This window comes from Melanotaenia boesemani, chromosome 15 (genome assembly GCF_017639745.1).
Source record: "Melanotaenia boesemani isolate fMelBoe1 chromosome 15, fMelBoe1.pri, whole genome shotgun sequence".
Taxonomy (NCBI): Eukaryota; Metazoa; Chordata; class Actinopteri; order Atheriniformes; family Melanotaeniidae; genus Melanotaenia; species Melanotaenia boesemani.
The window spans coordinates 14,587,874-14,607,857 of record NC_055696.1 but is presented as its reverse complement, the minus strand read 5'-3'; the positions used below and the strand labels follow the sequence as shown (position 1 = coordinate 14,607,857).

At 36.2% G+C, this 19,984-nt stretch overlaps 1 protein-coding gene across 1 annotated transcript in view; it reads right to left on the bottom strand.

Annotated features, from left to right (window-relative positions):
• Nucleotides 1-2,220: 2,220 nt before the first annotated feature.
• nsg2 (neuronal vesicle trafficking associated 2) overlaps nt 2,221-19,984 on the bottom strand; it is a 50,947-nt gene continuing 33,183 nt past the window's right edge. Inside the window, exons 4-5 of the mRNA XM_042008939.1 lie at nt 7,551-7,661; nt 2,221-3,661 (exon numbers count right to left, since the gene is read on the bottom strand). Coding sequence (XP_041864873.1) covers nt 3,470-3,661; nt 7,551-7,661 — 303 coding nt within the window. The 3' untranslated portion in view covers nt 2,221-3,469. The remainder of the gene's footprint in view (nt 3,662-7,550; nt 7,662-19,984) is intronic.

Genomic DNA, 19,984 nt, shown 5'->3' with positions numbered 1-19,984 from the left:
ACTTGTCTTCTGCCCCCTGCTGGATGCCGTTAGCACTACAATATTTTGACATACATGGAAATAAATGCTAAATATCCAAAATGTATTATTATTTTCTTAAAGGGCCAAATAAAGACTTTAGATTAAAAGAAAAAAAAAAAGATTTTTCTCCTCACTTTTTTCTTTAAATGATTAAGGAAAGGTTAGAAACCTGTCTGCACTTGCCAGAGTCCAGCTTTGATGAAACTCCCCATTGCTGCAACCCCACCTGACTTATTTCTCTCCCTCTTGTAATTCCCTGCAGGTCGGTCCCCCTCCTCTGTTATTTTTCTCTTTCTCCTACTTCAGCCCCCCCTTCCTCCACCTCTGAAGGCTGACTGCTGAGAGGCAGCCTTTCTCTGACAGCAGGGGACATAGCTGAAGGGAGAGATGGAGGTCTAGGGCGCACAGATGGCCTTATGTGTGAATATTTGAATCCTGAGTTTTAAACCACTCTTTAAAACAGTCAGAGTTTGCAGACTCTCGTACATAATAACAATAAGCAAAAAAAAAAACATTAGGCTAACTAATCTTTGCAAGGATTGAAGGCATCTGCAGAGCTAACTGTAATAAAAATGATGCAATAACATTTGCATATCTGTTTTATTATTATGTTTTTTTTCTGTTTGTTTTAATTGTCTTCAATTTAGGTTTAAGTAAGCCTTACTAAGTCTCCATCTGGTCAACCTCTCTTGAACTTTCATAATAAAAATAAAAAGAATAAAAATGGTGATTTTATCTGAAGTCACCAGCTGCTTTTCTTCACTTGACCCCTAAAATCACAGCATGTCAGAGTGGTGGTAGAGTTGTGTAAGCACTGCATAAGCAGCCATCTGTCCAATACATGCAAACTCTGAGTCAGACTTGTTGTGTAAGCTATGTGGGAGCCTTGAAAAAAAAAATGTAAGAATTTGCATAAAAACACATTTTAAAGTCATTTGTCAAAAGATCACGATCAATATTAGAGCAGGCTTTTATGTCTGTTGGCAGTGGAAGAGTCTTTGACTTTGTTTTTTTGTGTCTGTGCTGGATTTTTTGAGTTTGTTGCTCAAACTGTTTGTTTTGTCTGAATATTAATAAAGTACAGACAAAACGTGGTTAGATTTCAGCCAAAATGAAACAGGTTTTATTTAATTTGTCTTTCTGGAGACAGATTGCTTTTGTAAATTTGCTTAAAGATACAAGTTCTTTTTATGCAGTCAAAACTTTTTCATTTCATATAAAAATATCATGAGACATCCAGCCAATATTTATATATCCAGGACTGTGTTAGGATCAGGTAAATGTCAGTGTGCTTGTCACATAGTTTACTTTGTGCTAAATCTCCCTGGCATTGTTTTAAAGGTCTATTATGCCACGATTGAAAATGTAAGTCAATTATTTCTGTCCCCATTGAATTTTAATAGTATTTTGATTCACATAAAGAGTTTTCAATCTTCCTGTGATTTGCTCATTTTGTTTATTGACATTTATTTCAGTAGATTTACATGGAATTTTAAATATTATAAGACATATAAATTATTTACACTGTGTCACTGTGTAAGCAGAATTAGAAAAACTAGTACATTAGGACAGTGTTTGAATTAAAAGCCACCAATTCTTGGAACAAAGAGAAAGAAAAATACTTTCAGTATATGAGTTTAAGTGTGGAGAACATGGCCATGAGCACATTATAAAACTGGTATGATTTTAGTTTAAAAATACTTTGGTTTTATGCCAAATAAGTTGTTCCTAGTGCACAGATTTGCCTAACACAATTAACTAGTAATGTTAAATGTATTTTTATGACACTAAAAGATCAGATTGTTATGCTTTAACACAATCATCGCTGCTACGTTACACAGCTGATTCTGCTCAGCATGAGATGGTGTTTTTCTCCCCTTCCTGACTGACTTGCATTACTAATGGGATGACTGCACTTATAAACTATTTTGAATAGTGAGATTGTTGAACATGGGTTGGGTAATTCCAAAATGAAACTTTACACTTTAGACACTAAAAAATAGTCCACTTTCCAGCTATTTTTTAATTTTACTTAAGGTCCTTGATGTTTTTAAATAAGAAAAAATGTATTGAATTGTGAGTTTATTCATCCATCATATTAAATATGTCTGTCATTTGTATTTCCTGACATACTTGCTAACATTAGACACAGTTTGCTTCAAAAACACAGGGGTGAAAAGGGACTGACAGACACTCAGCACAGGTGACAGCTTGTTTTTATTTGGAATTCAAACCAAGAGAGCAGGGACAAGGTTTCACATTGATAAATTACACCAGGTATCAATACAACTAACAACATCACAATATCTCATTGAAGCGCTCTCTACAACAGATCCAACGTTACAAAAAAAAAAAAAAAAGAAGAAGAAGAAGAAGATAAACAGTGCACAAACAAAATTCGGCTGCAGTTGAAGCCCATCTTTGAACAGTAACAGTATATTGTAAAAAGTAAGTAAGTGGTAAGTAAGAGTTTTGGCAAAAGACGGAGATGTGCACATTGTTTCCGTGTCCATCTTTAACACTGAGTTTAATGAAGCTACAAGACCGGCATTTGAAGCAATTAGGAAGAGAATTGGAGGTTTATTTTTGAAAAATAAAGAAAACTTGCTACTACAATGCATACACATATAACTAGCCTGAATGCACAACTGCATGTACAGCTTGGGGTCACGGAAGGATTTCAGGATTTAAAACAGATGATACACCACACTGACAATGTAATTTTATTAGAGCTATCAAACAGCAATGATGGACTAATTCATTCAGTCAAAATGGGTTTTGGCCTCAGAGAGAAAAGGTTTTGCTAAAAATGTATTACATAGGTAAAAAATGGACTTGAGTGACCTGTGTGGGTAAGATTTGGCAGGTATTAATGAGGTTACATGGTCTGAGTAAATGCGTACAAACATATATAAATAAGCAAGAAAGAAATGAATGCACACTACAGTATACATATAAAATAGATGGCTGCTAGACAGGATCGCACTAGAAGGAAGCGTGGAATTTAGTTACAGGTGCCTTTGTACAAAGAGTTGCAAACACTTACAAAACCTCCATACAGTAAAAAATAATTATGTTGTGGCAGTCAATGACTTATAAATTAGATGAAAGGGGTAAACATGGCGATGAGTGTGAGCCAGCAGAGGATGATAATCCCCCAAGGGAAAAAGAATATGATGCCACTCTACAAGAGAATGAGCATACCAATTAGCAAAAACATATTTAGAGTATGACTTAGCATGTGCTTGTGTTTTTTAATGTTTGCATGCTTGTTTTCACTCTATATTATATTTATAGTTGTGTTTCTTTTGTCTGTTATTCTAAATAATCACCATCTTGTCCATGTCTGTGTCTTTTTCTACCTTTGTCTATAAGTACTGTTTGTTTTTCTTTAGTCTCAGTCTGCAAGTGTCTGGATGTGTTTACATCCCATAACTACTAAGCCAACTCAGTGGCTTTCGCCGTTCGGAGGTTTAGCTTCATGCCCCGCTGCCCCTCCAGGCAGCCAGGGGGAGACGGAGTGCGAGGTGGTCTGCTTGGCCATGCTGTAGTGGCTGATAACTGTGTAGAAGCGGCCCCTGGAGTTGGCATCTTGGGCGGCATAATAAGCCTCAAGAGAGGCGGGGATACACCGCTTGTGCTGTGAGGGAGCAAGAAGAAAAGCGAGGATGATTTGATAATTACTTTCTTTTAAAATGTGTTACAAGTAGCATCATTAAGTTTAATTTTTAACCCTCAGATGGCATCCTAGTACTCCCTGAGATGTTAGGTACTTTCAGGAGGGAGCTTTTAAAGCTGGACATTAAAGTGGTTGAGTATCTTAATGTGTGGCATTTATTTTAGTACAGTGGTTCTCAACTGGTCTGGCTTCAAGACCCACCATCACCGCTTAATCAAACTGCCATTTTTATTAGTCTCAGCTGGTGTCTCCCTGCAAAAGGCAGGTCTGTCTTTAAATGATAAATGAAAATAACTTAGCTGAGAACACTCACTGAATTTATTACAACCAACAAAACCGATTTTAACCACAAATTCAAATTAGATTAAACAAAAATATTTCAGAATCAAAATCCTTTCATAACTTTTAGGGTTTTGTTGCTGACAGACAGACTTGGTGGAAGTAGTAAACATTATACCCTGACTTTTTTTACAACAGTTACGTTCAAAGGTACAAAATAAAGGAGCCACATATCAATACAACAGTACAACAAGGTGTACCATTATCAGAGTTTGACTGCAGCTGAGTGCTTTTCCTTCTTGCTACTGGGGTTTTACCATTTTGTATTTTTATTGTGGCTCTGGCCTATCAGTCACACAGCTAGCAAACAAAGAACAAAGATATCATGTTTTTTATGGTTGTGAACCGATTTGCCTGATCCTTGCAGGATTTTATACTTTTCCAGACTATTCAAACACAATTTTGACAAACTTATTTCATAATCACACAGAAGGACAGTAAATTAGAACAATCTGACCTGAAGTTATGTAAATCTCTCTAGCAGAGGCCCATCAACTTAGACACAAAATCTAAAAAAAATTAGCTTTCATCAGCTAATTAAATTTTTTGGAACACAATTAAAGTTAATTTTCACAAATTGGCTCTTTTAAAATGCAGTTATTATAGAGAAAATGAAGAATTTTGCTATTTAGAAACTGAGTTACCAGGTTGTCAAATAAATGACTCGCTAACCAGTCACATCATTTTGATGCAGCAGATGAGCTACAGCAGCAGAAGAACCACACCGGGACCACTCCAACAGGAAACCAAGGCTTCAGTTCGCACAGGCTGACCAACATTGGACAAAGAAGATTAGAAAACTGTTTCCTGTTTCTATTTTGTTTAGGGTCAGAATTTGGTGGAAACAGAGTGAAAGCATGGATCCATCCTGCCTTATATTAACAGTTCTGGCAGTTGGTGGTGTGATAGTGTGGAAGTCATTCTCTTGGAGCATGGTTTAGACACCACAGCCCACCTAAGTATTGATGCTGACCATGTCCATCCCTTTATAATCACAGGCTTCTTCCAGCAGAATAATGCATCATGTCACAAATCTCAGATCATCTCAAACTGGTTTTTTGAACATGACGAGTTCACTGTACTCTGATGGCCTCCACAGCCACCAGATCTCAATCCAATAGAGCAGCTTTGGGATGTGGTTTGATGAGAGATTCTCATCATGGATGCGCAGCCGACAAATTTGCAGCATCTGTGTGATGCTGTCATGTCAATATGGAGCAAAATCTCTGAGGAATGTTTCCTTGTTGGATCTATGACACCAAGAACTGAAGCAGTTCTGAAAGCAAAAGGGGGTCAGACCCAGCAGTGGTAAAGTGCACTTGATATAGCTGCTGGTTTATTTAACTGAAATATAAAGTTTTTTTTTCCTAAAATTTACAGCCTGAAAAATATAAAATTAAATTTGATTAGAAGAAAAAGTGTTTGTTTAATTTAATCACGCCAACACATCATGCACAGCTCTGTGAGGGATCATAACAGTGGAAAATGGACTCGTATGAGGTTAAACTATGATGGAAAAAAACAAGTTTGAAACTGTTTTGAATGTGTGTGTGCTTACATTCTTGTGTATATGTGCTTGTATTTGATATTTTGCGAGAAAGTGTGCATAGGTGTGCTGCTGTTAGCACCTTTTGTGCATGTGACACTGCTAATAATACCTCTGAAGACTGCAGCTGGAGCTCCTGCAGAGGTTATGGGAGCCTGAAACTTGATTTATTCCACCTTAAAAGTAGATTTGTTTTAAACAAAAAGACTGGTCCCAAGCATATTAATCTTGTTGATTGTGAATGAAGTAATCATTAATCAGCTAATTTAGATTTTTTTTTTTTTTTTTTTGGAACAGAATTAAAGATTATTTTGACCAACCTGTTATTTTAAACCATGTAGTTGTTATAGATTGCAACTGGAGCTCCTTGCAGAGGTTATGGGAGCCTGAAACCTGATTTATTCTACTGTAAAAAGTAGACTTGTCAAGGAAAACAGACTCGCAAGGTGACCTCTTACAAGGTGCAGTGAATCTTAAAAGTACAATGCAGTGCAAACCAGAGAAGGATTTGTCTGCATCTATTCATACACTGTACAACAGCAGCACAGTGGGTTTCTGCACAGCAGATTGTTGGATAAAGATGGTTCTGGGAGTCTTTTCCTTTTATCACCTCTGCCATACGTATCAGCAGTAAATCGTGATGTGGTAATTATTGAAAGACAGGAAATAAGGATTATTTTTCTAATGTCTCCATATAAAACCAATAACCTCTGACAGCAGACCTCAGAGTCTCTTTTTTTTGCTTTTGAGTTGCATGAAATTACAAATGATTCCACGCAAAAAGAAACATTCATTTCCATTGATTGATGATTGCTTATTATACTTCATTAGCCTCCTCCTGTTACATGACCTCTGAAAACAGAAGTACGCCAGCAGTATGTTATATTTTCTTTTCTCATAGGAGACTGCACTCACCTTTACTTCTTTATTTAGAAAGGTGAGAAAGTAAAGAAGGAGACCGTAAAGGGCAGAAATGATTCAGTGCCTTCCTCAAGAACAATTTGGCAGCAATGTTTTCATGGATTAATTAAATGGTAAAAAAAAAAAAATAAAAAAAATAAATAATTTACCAAACAAAAGACCTAAGAAGACCTTTACAATTAACTCATTTATGATAGCTTTATGCAACATGAGTACCTTCACCCACATCTTAACAATGACAATGGAATCACTTCTTCATGCACTATTACATGACTTGAGTTGTATTTACTGTTGAAAGTAACTGGATTAAAAGGATTAGATTTAATGATGGGACACCTAATCAATCAGGTAGTTTAGAGTTTGTCATTTCCTGTAAAAAAGACTAAAAAATGTTAATTATGAGACATGAGGTTAAGTACATATTTCGTTCCTAATTAAACATTTTATTTTATTATTATTTTGAAATTTAGAAGAGCTCATATAAAACAGTGAAAAATGCCCAATCAGGTTACTGGAGCCAATCAGAGCAAATGTATAAAAATGCTGAATAAACGAAGAAACATTTCATGGGAACTTTAGACTCCGACACTGACATAGTTCTGAACCTTTTTAAATAAAAAACAGCCAATAAAATTTTTATTTATGTACTGATTAGCCACAGAGTTTAAGACATCTGATCATATAAGATTTTAGGTAGTGACAAACTGTGTTCATCATTTATTATTGTCAAATCTTTAGGAAGAACATTTTGTAGTTTGCTATTAACAGTCTCAGACATTAGTTCAGTGAAAGAAGGAACTAGAACCTGCACCCATCCCTCGCATGAAATGATGGAAATATAAAAAGGGGAAGATGCTCATCATACTGAAAAGAGAAACATCAGACTCAGTAATAAAATAAACCTAAGCTTCATGTTTACTTGGAAGATGCTATATTTTGTCCAATTATACAATTCAGTTCCTCTATTAACACTTTATTTACCGGAGCTGTGGGTAGACAGGTGCTGTAAAAGCTGCAAAACAAATCTCTCTAAAAGGGTCTTACCTTATAAATGAATCCATCTGGGCAGGCGTGGTCGTAAGTGAAGGCTTTATAAACCACCAAGAACACAATGCAGGCAAGGAAGGCCAAGGCCAGGATAATCAGAATTGTCACCTGGGGAGGGGGGGCACAAACAGATGGTCATTATGAGTGTGTATATGTGAGTGTACCAGAGCAATAATGGAGGAAGTGGATTATATATGGGAAGGGAGAGAAAGATGAGGTGTGTGTACTAGTGTGTATGTGTGACTGTGTGTTGTCATAATAAATGATAAGACACTGCTGACTGAGGTCAACAGCTCCTCGAGGCAAGGTGTTCGTTGAGATACATGACGACGGACTCACGTTGTGACACTGCTACAAACACGTTGTTTTTAGGTGCAAATAAACATAACACGACAAGTCATCCTCTAAAAAAGAAAAAGCTCATGAGCTGCTGGAGCTGTCGTTGCCAAGCAGCGTCCCAAGGCCGAGAAACCGAACTTTCTACCAATACGCTGCATCACTTTACAACTGAGTTTCACAATACGCACTGCATCACACGCCAGCAAATAGATATCAACACATTGGCTGCCTTGAATCCACACAGTGGCTGATTCGCATATAAGAACACATTATCAGGGAAGAAAGGAAGAGAAAGAGAGAAAAAGGGGCAGAGCAAGATTTAAAACAAGACTCAACATCAAACTATCACCACTGTACAGGTAGGATGTAAGATGGATGCCGAGTTAGCGGAGAAAATCTGGCAATCTGCCAATTTATTTATTATAACATGTGAAATGTATAGAATACATGTGAAGCATATTTTGCACATGGAAAACATGTGGGTTTGGAATATTTTCATGCTAATTAGATTTAAACCCAAATCTCCATCTGAAAACTACACAGCTTTTGCACATGTGGTCACATGTTTTTTTTGTTTTTTGTTTTTTTTTTTGTTGTTTTTTTTTACATGTTAAATAACATGTGACATGTGGAACACATGTGAAACATGACGCCATCAGAATGTGTGTGTGAATGGGTAATTGTGATGTAAAGCGCTATATAAATACAGACCATACCAGTAGTTTTGGAACATTTTAATGCTAATAAGGTGTGAAACTCATGCTATCACATGTGAAACCCAGGTAAAATTCCATGTGAAACACAAAGATAGTCATGTAAATCCTACGTGGAAAACATGTGAAATTCATGGGTTTTTTGTTGTTGTTGTTGTTGTTGTTGTTTTTTGTTTTTTGGGGGTTTTTTTTTGTTTGTTTGTTGTTGGTTTTTTTTGTTTGTTTTTTTTTCTGTAAGAGGAAACTAAATCAGAATAAACATTTCTCCTATTTTTTTCTGTTAGATTGTTTTTGTTTAACCACACTATGGTGGCTGAGAAATGGTTGCTGTACCACGTCTTACAGGAAAAAGGAAACTGAGCCATAAGGCTTTTAAATGAGCTTAAGTTTGGGGACGTCCCTATCATCACTTAAGGTCATGCACTTTGGGAAATAGCATGGACAAATATAACCTGGATTCAAGCATAGTTTTTTCTTTGATGAAAAACCAGGATTAATCTTTAATTTTAGGTGAGAAGTTGACGAATCCATGAAGAGCTGAGAGTAGAAATATTATTTCTAAATCAGTCAAAAAGCTTGTACTTATTTGTCAGCATAAGAAACCGTTTAGATTTTCATCTATTTTCTAAATGTTTTAACAAAATTCTGATGGGATTTTCTAACTGTGCAAGTGTTGGTCGAGTTAAACACATCCAAAATCTGCCAAAATTAAATATTCTAGTCTGTTTTCACTACAACAAGCTATGAAATGTTACCAGCATACATTTAGATGCTCACTTGCACAGAATCAAAATAATTACATTGCGTAAAAAATGCTTAACACTCAGCAGTAACAGAGCTAATCTAAAATGATGGAAATAATATATATTTCTGCAAGTTGACTAAAACATACAGATGTTGGTGTGAAATATTGATTCCCCTAGCAGGCAAGACAATGCTGTTTGAAAGTATATTAACATACAAAAGGGTATGTTTCTCCCTACTTTCTACTTGCCGCTGTGTTTGGGTGCTTCTGAGTGAGCATTTAATTAGAATTATGCAAATCAAGTACAAAGGATAGCATGAGGTATGTGTGTATTGAATGCATGTGGCTGTGAAGGGAAAAAAAGATGAAGTAACATCAGATTTATCACAGCAAGCAGGCTAAACAGTATAATCTCTTATACTGGATGAATATTTCTAATTTCCAGATTTCAATTATTGACTGAGGCTAAAACCATTCTTGATCACTGCTCTGTCACACAATCTGTCACAGCGACACGTCAGAGCCATTACACGAGTGTGATCATCAGTCTCCATCAGGGTTATGTGGAAGGACAGGGACACGTAAGCTAAGTGACTGTTTACTCGGTGTCAACTGGGGGACACGACTCTCACCCTTGGTTGCTGCTGACACGCCTGCTAAATTACATGTCCCTGCATTGCACACTGCTATACATTAAGAGGACACATCTAAAGTCAGGGTGAGCTGCTTTCAGGAGCTGCAACAGACGTGAAATGACTGATTAAGACCCACCCGACCGCTTTTTAAAATTTCTGAGTAGTAATGCAAATGAAACGTCTTATTAAAGAAATGGATTACAGTAAGGCTCCTCGTATCACAGAGTATTTCATGCTTGTGGACTTCTGCTTTGACACATGAAATGCAAACTCAAGCTGCAAACGACTGAAGAGATTTGCACTTTTGTGTGCAGCTAAAATGGAGAAAATTCAAACCATCTCCCCCCCATTTGTAGTGTTTGTAATACTTATTCAGCAGATAACTGACTGGATCAAATTACTTCCTATGGAAGAAAATATTGGGTTACTCTAGCCTTGAAGTTAAGGCATGGCACATGTGTGAAACAGAATAGAGGGATTAAACCTTAACGTTTAGTCACACTTTAACTGCAGATTCGACACAGCCACAGAAGTCAGAGCAGCTGTTCAGACAAAAACTTATTCTCCTCTTAATAGTAGAAATAATTGTTCTAAAATCACTATTGATGCCGCTATGGCCATATGCTAAATAAATCTATTAAAAATCTGTCCTGATCGTTCTCTATTATTCCTAATCTGGCTGAACTCAGCTGTAAACCTTAGAAGGTCATGAGGGTACGAGTACAGCTCAGGGATGAAGAACTGTTCCCTGCTTGATGTGGAAATATACTTGTATTTTCTGGCCTACTATAATTTTTCTATATGATATGATAAAGCCCTGAATCTGCAGGCAAATCTATGGGGTGCAAAAACAAAATACATCTGAATACAAAATAACAGATTAATGTATTTTTTTCACATCATCAGCCAACTTTTTCTATAATACAGTACATATGACTGCTACACTATTAACAGCATTATGTGCCATCCAACACCACTATCATCACTAACACAAGGTCTGTGTTGTTCACTGTGTGCCACAGATAAGAGTTTGTCCTGGATGTAGGCAGAAGCACAGCATGTTGTTGCAATCTCAAATCAGAACAGTATGATCAGAACAAGGTTTGGCTTCAGAAGTAAAAGTTGGACCGAATGAATGGCAGGTAACTGTGGCCTCTGGGTGTTAATCCTTCTCATAAATCCACCAAAAATTGACCAAAAATTTCTTGATTTTATTCACATTGATAAAAGAAAAGCATATCAAAAGCATATTTTACCAGCACTCCAGACCCACTGTGGATTCACACTGTTGCCCACATGTACTCTTCATAGAGATTGCAGCATATAAATACAGCATTTGTAAGCAAGGGAAGTTTTCTGGTTTCCTCTTTTCTTGGAATGTCCTTCAAGCATGTTTATTGCTTGTTTGGTCACACAGATCCATACTGTAGTTATATTCATGGTTTATTTTGTTTTGGAGCCATTATCATGGTCAAAACAGTCACAAAAGTAATTCAAGGACTGAGAAAAAGGAATTACTCAAATAAATTTTCACAAATAAAAGACTGGAGGTGATAATATGTGGCCTATTGCGTGAAAATTGAGGTAAGTTTTCTCTCCTTTAGTCAACTTTAAATATTAGGAGTATAATGACCAAACTGATGCTCTTTATCTTTGCCATCCTTTGTTCTTGCATCACTGAAACATGCAGCTAGACAGCTGTGTACTATGGACAAAAACAATCTAACCAGATTATAAAAGATCTATTATGATTGTTATCTGTTCTCCAGTTTGCTCATCTCTTCTGTGCAGATTAAGCATCTACCTACTGTTTTGCGTTTCTTCATATCTTTCAAAACACACACACACACACACACACACACACCACCAGCTTATTTCCTCTAACTGACTCTGGATCTGGAACAGTTCACTACATGGTATTTTCCACAAAATGCATTCCTGTTTAATTATCTATGGCCGCTTTGTGCATAACAAGTTCAATGACATTTTCCAAATGTCTTCTTTACAGGCTGTTTCACTACAATTTGACATATGATTTCTCTCCCTTTTTTTTTACACTATGCTGTTAGAAATGCAATACACCGCCCACACTCTCAATGGTGTAAGCTGACAGGCCATATGGGGGAGCAGGCACCTCCTCACATTCACTCGTGGAACAGAGGAGAATATGTAAGTGTGTATCTAAGCAAGAGAAAAGAAAGGTGGGGGTGTGACAGGAGATAAAAAAAAATACTGTGATAAAATCAGATAACAGAGTGACAGAGTGAGCAAAGTGAGAAATAAAAGAAAAGATGATGAGGACAATAAAGCAGTGAGCAAAAGGCACACAGAGAGCGAATGATAGAGATCCAGGGGCAGATGGAGAATCTTTCCTCCTTTGGTAGCAGGTGGCAGAAACAGGCAGACAGGCAGAGAAGCAGGCAGGAGGGCAGCAAACACAACAGGGTATCAGTTGATGCATCAATCAATACACCACTGAAGGAAGCAAAAACAACCATTTTTCTTTTTTCCTCCTGTTGCCCCTCTGACTCCTTCTCAATAGCAGCACAAAAGAAGCTCAGTTACCTACTTTTTCCCCTGAAATAGCTTCTGCTTGTTAGCTGTAATTCTTTATGTTGTTGATTAAAAGGAAGAAATAACAGTTCTAATAATAACGATGCCCTATTACTGGCTGAAATGCCTTTTAGGGAGGTTTGTTCATTAGTGGAATTAATGATCTTGGAGATGAAGCAAGGCAGTGCAAAGTGAAAGCTTCCCCCGAAAACAAATAAAAAAAAGTAAAAATAAGCTTAAATGTCACTGAACAAATCACAGCAAAGGCCAGTCTGTCACTGGAACTCAACATTCAAAAGTAGATCTTATACATGGAGAAGACCCTGCGACAGATCATTTTTAAAGGCCCATTTATACTGGACGCAGAAGACAGAAGACGGTTGGACAAGTTCATCCATCTCCTGTGTTGTTTACGGACATAATTTGGTCTGTTTAAGGGAGGCTAGCAGATCCATTGCAACACAGAAACCACAGGGTTGATCGGTATAGCTAACACATGACCAGCAAATGGAACAAACCAGAGAAGAAGAGGAACAGAAGATAGACGAGGAAAACAACTGTAGGGATGGCAGGCGCTTTTGAAGAAAGGTTGTGTGAGTGTGTCAGGAATGTTGGATGGTTGCAAACAACTTTATAGTGCTGCATTACCGCCACTAACCAGAATCTGAAACTGACATCAAAACAAAGAAGTGAACGCTGAACTCAGCACTGCCCACTAGTGGATGAATTGACTTAACAACCATGGCAACATAAAAGACGCATGGAAGTATGAGGTCAGTGACATATGACAATGTTTGCAGCACAACTGATTTTTTTCTAGTTTCTTAGCTTGGTCGCTGCAACCAGCCCTTAACATTGTAAACATGGTAATAAAACTGATCCAACCATCAAAGCTAAAAAGTTGGCTACATTCTTACATTAAGAGAGATGCCAATGCATGGAAAATATCAAAATTAATTTAATGACGGATCCATATATAGTTGCAATAAAACTGCAACAAAGTAAGTTGGAAAATAGTAGAATACCAGATCCTTGCAAAAATCCAACATTGTACATCTCTCATAGTGATCCATCCATTTGAGAAAAACTTAAGTCAAATTAAACCCCAGGAATTTTAAATAATGAAAAATTATTCTCCTTTAAAATATTACCAACAACTATCTCTATGCATGTCCATCCAATTTCCACCATATTATTAACTTTAATTAATAAATAAAACAAATATTATAACTCAGATTGTCTGAAATTCAGCTTGTTTTGGATGAACACCTGATGCAGTGTTTTCAGAATCTTTCAAGGAAAAAAAAAACTTAAAATTAACTTGAAAGTGTTTATTTCATGGTAACACACAAGTAAAGCCAGACTTGGTCATATAACACAGCAGCAGCGGTAACAGTTTAATCACAGTAATCAGCAAGACCGTGAATAGTGATAAATCAGTGAGTCAGCAGTTATAATTAATCATGATGGCCCATTTGTAATGGCTGTGGCCCATTAATGCAGCAACAAAAATAGACTCCAAGCTATTAGTACAACCTTGCTTCTACTTTATGTAAAAATGTCTACTTTGAAAAAAAAATGAGAGAATACAAAGAAGAAAAAAATTACAAAGGAATATTTGCTTTCAGCTTCTCCAACATTAAGATGTGTGTTCCCATTGTTATGTAGGAGTAAAACCTGTAAGTGTTTTGTGTTTATTTTTTACTCTTCCTAAAGTGAACTCATCATCATGGCCTCTGGGAACAAGTAATGGATGTTTTTTTTTTTTACAATTTATTAGAACATAAAAATGCACGATTAGTCTAAATATTCTTCTTTTCTTCCTTTAGGGGACATAGCCAATCTCACCCTGAGATCCAACAATGAAGATTAAATGTGTGTTGCTGAAGTATTTAAACAAGACACAAAACCTCTTGCTTAATAATCACAGGTCTGTGTGGGATCATCCAGCTGCATAAAAATGGAAATGAAACAATCTCTTATCCTCTTAAGGCAGTTTTGTGAGGACAAAATGAATGAAAGATGCCTGTAAGGGCAAGTGGTTTCGAAACTATGGCTGATAACTAAAAGGTCACATGTTTAATCCTCCATATGCCCTTGAGCAAAATGCATTACTTGCACATACTCCAACACTGTTCATGGAATATAAATGTGCAGCCTGTGGATGTAAACATTAGGTAAATGAAGCCAAAATAATCAGTGTACAGTATCATTGCTTCAAGGTTTCACTGAACATCAAGAACTTAAGTGGTTTGGGACGAGACAGCAGAAGCCTATTGATCCCCAAAGCTTTTTTTTATTTATTTATTTATTTTAATATTACAGTATATGCACCACATAAAAAAGGAATATTATCATAAAGCTAATTTTGCCTGCAAAACAAATGACAAATCTGCATTTTTGGGCTAAGATACTGTCATTTAGCACATTATGAATATTGATGCATCCATGGATAATCAGCTTTTTACCCTGACGGCTACTACACAACAGTTTTCCACCATGAACATTTACATAAATGAAACTTGTAGCCCCTTTTACACTGGATTAAAAAAAAAAAAAAAATCACCAGGCTTTTGTTTACCAGAGGAAAATATTTTATCATCATTTTATTATCCTTCAAATGTCTCTGTGGCAATCTATCAGTCCCAACTCTGATGTTAACATCCCACTTGTGGATACTCGTCTTTCCTAGGTTTGCTGTGCTTGGAGCTGCAAGAGTGAGCACAACCTTTCTTTTATTAGCCCAGGTTTACTAACCAAAGCATCTACACGCAGGCTTAAACTGACAGGAACAACAAGCCATGGATGGAAAGAAGAATAAAGCAGATATATCAGTCTAACATGGCAGATATTCAACAGCTTTTTGATCCATTTATATGGAAGAATTTGTGCATATTCAGAATAATACCAATACTGTACTTTCAAACTACTCAGTTAATACTCTTAGAGATGGGCAAATAAAACAATAAGAGCTCTGAATCTTCTGTGAGTTGAATTAACCAGAATGTGTCGACATTTGTTGGAGCTTGCATGAAGGGACAACGTTCATGTGACTGATGACAGAAGACAATAGACTTCACTGGTGCTTCAAAAACTATTTCAATGCTTCATCAGTTTGGCCAAGTTTTTATATATTTATAAATTTAGTTGTTAAAATTAACCTCTTATTTTCCTTTTGTTTATATTTGCATATTATCAAACTTATACAAAAGCATGAAAAATCACAATCTTTATGCTCTTTATTTAACATCTTAAATAATGCTTGTTTGTAATCTAGATATTGTATTGTTTTGTGATGGGTATGACCCCTGACAATGATTAATGTTCTGTTCTCATGTTACTTGTTGTTTTGTTGGCCTGAAAAGTATAGTCACCAAATCTGACTCAAAGTTGTGCTGAACAGTTTTTTCTCTCACTTTGGGTTAATAATGGAGTGCGGCCATGAACATGGGGCTTCATATTTTTTTTCTAGTATTTACATTTATTGCTTTACAAAAAGGAATAGAAGCTAAAGTTTGTGTATAACCTCAAATCTGTGTATGAATATGTAGCTTTCAATGATTTATAATTCACAAATTTCAGATTTTTGTCCAAATGCTTCAGTCAAATTAAGAAACAGCTGCTGTAATTCCAGTCTGCTAACAGATGTCATTGTTCCTCCTCACAGTCAAATTATTTTCTACACAAAAAAAAGGTGCGTAAGACTTCATTCATGCATCCTTAATTATTATCTTTTTTTAACATTTTCAAAGGTATTATTGGCAAAATAAATTACCAAAAAAAAAAAAAAAAAAAAAGAAATAATAAATTAATATAATAAAAATACAAGCTATCAGCCAAATTAATCTCTTTAACATATCAATATTAGTATTGGCCCAGAATTTTACTGTTAGTGTTTCTTTAATAAAAAAAAAAAAGAAAAATGCAGATCTATTTTACAAGTCAGCATGAGGCTACGTAGGAGTCATGCTCCTCCAACATGGTGGTCAACCTCAGCCTGTTATTATGAATTTTTTTCTTGGCTGTCAACTTCAGAACAATAACTATTTTGATGACTATAAATAGATGGCTGTAAATATCTTTCCAATTCAGGGGGCACAACAATGTCAGTGCCAAACGATAATAATATTGTTGGCACCACTTTCAGAGGACTTCAGTGAACAACAAAAGCACCAACAGCAAACCAAAACACAGCTGAGATCACGTCATTTTACTTAGTCATTTTCTTATGATATGGGTCCCTAATACATTGTAATGGTCCCCAAATGGTTCTTAAATATAATATTGGTCCCTAAAAAGAAAAGACTTAAAATAATGAAACATAAAACACTAACTGCTCCTAATGATTCTGAATGTATGATGTTGTGATGACAGCGAATGCAGCACAGTCTACATCGCTACAATTTTCTCTCTGTGAGAACAGCAAGGGAAAAAAATTTGAACCTTTCCTGAGAAATTTCCACGCAATAATTCACACACAACATAACATGGAAAATGTGTAAATACGTTTTTATGATAAAAGGACTAAATATAAACCTGTTCTAGAGGAAAGGTAACCATAGAGTAATAATAACACCAAATACAGTTTTTTTGTTAAAAGCTTATGACCCCCAGTTGAAAATTAAATGTTTGCTAAATTGAACTTCAAAGTGATTTTTCGATTTTTCCCTTTTAACAGAGTTTATTTACATCTTACTGGTGTCTTTTTATGCGTCAAGATAAATACTGTGTATCAGAATAAATTAAGAAAATATCACAACATCATAGGCATATCTCCCGGCCATATTGTCCTAATAGCAGCTTGGACCTTTAAGGAGAAGCTGATGTCTGTGTGACTCAGTATAAAGCAGCATCACAGGTAAATGTAAAATGATTAAGTGAGTAATAGTTTATCTATATCACTTTGTTATTTAAGGCTATGTTCAGTTACTAGAGTAGCCCCACATTCCAACATCAGAGCACTTTTTAGAACTATTTAGAGAGCTATCCATGAAGAACACACCAACCATGAATGTGTTTTTTTTTTCTTGTTTTGTGCATTGTTACTCCTCCTAAGGAATTTCAGCAAAAAATTCACTTTTGTTTCTACTTGGTGGAACAAAGGCAGCTCTAGTGTTTGGGGAGCTGACTGCCTCAGAGCAGAGTATCTGAGACAGGGCAGAGGGATGTCAAGGACACCGACTCTTTGGACTCTCGAGGACAGCTTATCCGGTTGAGACAAGCGCTGCTACTGTAGTGAGGCAACAAAGTACAAACACTCCGCTGTCAAGATGCATCGTGTCTCTGATGGAAAGACAAACTGTTAAAGTGTCAACCTGAGGAAAAACAAGATTCTGCTGGTATTTCAGGTCAGCTGAGGTCTGCTTTGATTCATCTGAGGCCAACAAGCTAAACTGCTCACAAGAGCTCACAACAAATAGAATGTGAACCACAAGCACATCGATTTCTTCAGTTTGTGAAAGAGGATTTAATTATACCATAATAATAATGGAAAGATTACAAAGAAGTGAGAAGAAAGATTTGAACAAATACAATCTACTGCTGTACAAATGAAAAAAGTGAATGAGTTGTTAACATTTTGTACTTCAATGTCTTTTTCTGCCACTTCCATACAGGCACACAGCTGCTGAATTATCTTTTATATTTGACCAGGCTGGCTTCAAATTGAAGGCTTAAATCCTACAGATTACATTCTGAAAAGGAGATATAAAAGAATATACACAGAATAGAGTTTTTTTTTCTCTCTTATAGTCATATTAGTCCATTGACTTATAATAATTAAACATATCCAATGTGATCACACATGATCCACAAGAGCCTAAGCTGTGCTAGAATTAAATTCTTCATCAACGATAACCATTAACTTGGCCTAGTTCTCTGCACATAGGCACAGCCTCTTTATAATCTCTAAAAAACAAAAGAGAGAGAGAGAGAGATGTTGAGGGGGATTCATGGAAAAGTTTTTAGCTTAAGCTAATACCAGCCTATTTTTCAGGAATAATGTAAAACGAAAATGTCAGACATTACTGCTCCACTAAAGGTTATGTATCCATTGATAACATAATTATCTTGCCCCAGAACAACATCAAAACTATCTCACATGCACACAGAATCCACAAGCTCAAGTGAGACTATGCAAGTTCAGCAGGAGATGCGTGCTAATTATGATAATGTATCCCAATTAAGCCAGGTCTCTTTGGAGACAAAACTTCAAAGGCTTTTTCAGTGCACACTGTTGGACTAGATGGAGTCACTGCTCAGAGGAGGCTGTGTTGTTTGGGGGAACAGATTCTACAAAAAATAAAATTCTCATTTCTGTAGCCCCAGATTTCCTCTGTTCAATGGACATGATGATGTTTAGTTATTTCTAAAATAATTCCCTGACTTAAGTACCCTATTTGAAAAATACTATGATAAAGACAAATCTGGAAGACTCCTCATCACTAGGTCCACTCTACACTGGTCAGGAATCAGTAATAGACATGATACATCTGGATTAAAGTTGCTAATCAGATCTTAATTTTCAAAATAAAGATGCTGCAAATGAGGAGATGTTATTAATGATCGGAACCACCTCCTCTCCTACAAACACATACATACACACACACAAACACATCTGAACAGCTGTTTACACCACCAAACAAGGCTCATTACTCTAATGTCTCACCAGCTCTCCGTCTCATGGGGTTTTCTATGTTTCTCAATTTGTTCACCATGTGTGAACCACCATGTGTTTCTGTGAGTGTTTCTGTGTGTGTGTGTCATGTGTATTTAAGTGTTAGGAGTGTAGTATTTGTATACCACACTTGAATATCACACACACTTTTCTTTTAGATTTTCACATTTCTGCACAAAATAAAATTTTACATGATAACCTGAAGCAATGAAAATTTCATTTTAATGCTTGAAGTTTAGTTTTTAGCATTTAATTGTGATTTCTCACCATAATTTCTTAGTTGCAATATACTGCACTTGAAAAATGGTACTGGTGGTAGTGCTATTGTTTTTAGTGGTATCAAAAGATACAGTAGTTTTTCTGTGGCTGTTAAGTATTAGAATATAATTTAAGTAAAATAATTTTATCTGCACCCTGTGATGGACTGGAGACCTGTCCAAGGTGTAGCCTTCCTGTGGTCTAGTAGCAGCAGGGATAGGCTAGATAGAAAGATTGGCAGCTTTTTAGATGAAGTTTGATGAAAGCCAGCATTTGATCCTTTATAAAAACAATGGCTACCGATACATTTAATAATAAGTAAAAATCTATCAGAATGGAATCAGTGGTTTATGATTAAGTACTAGGCAAGCCGAGTTTATTCATGAGTCAACATGCTTTTGATTTACTATTATTCACTGTTTGGCAATGACCAAGCAAAAACCAGATATTTTAGAGAAATGTGCTCTGGAACAGAGCTTTCAAGCTAGAGTTAAAGCAGAAATGCAGACAAA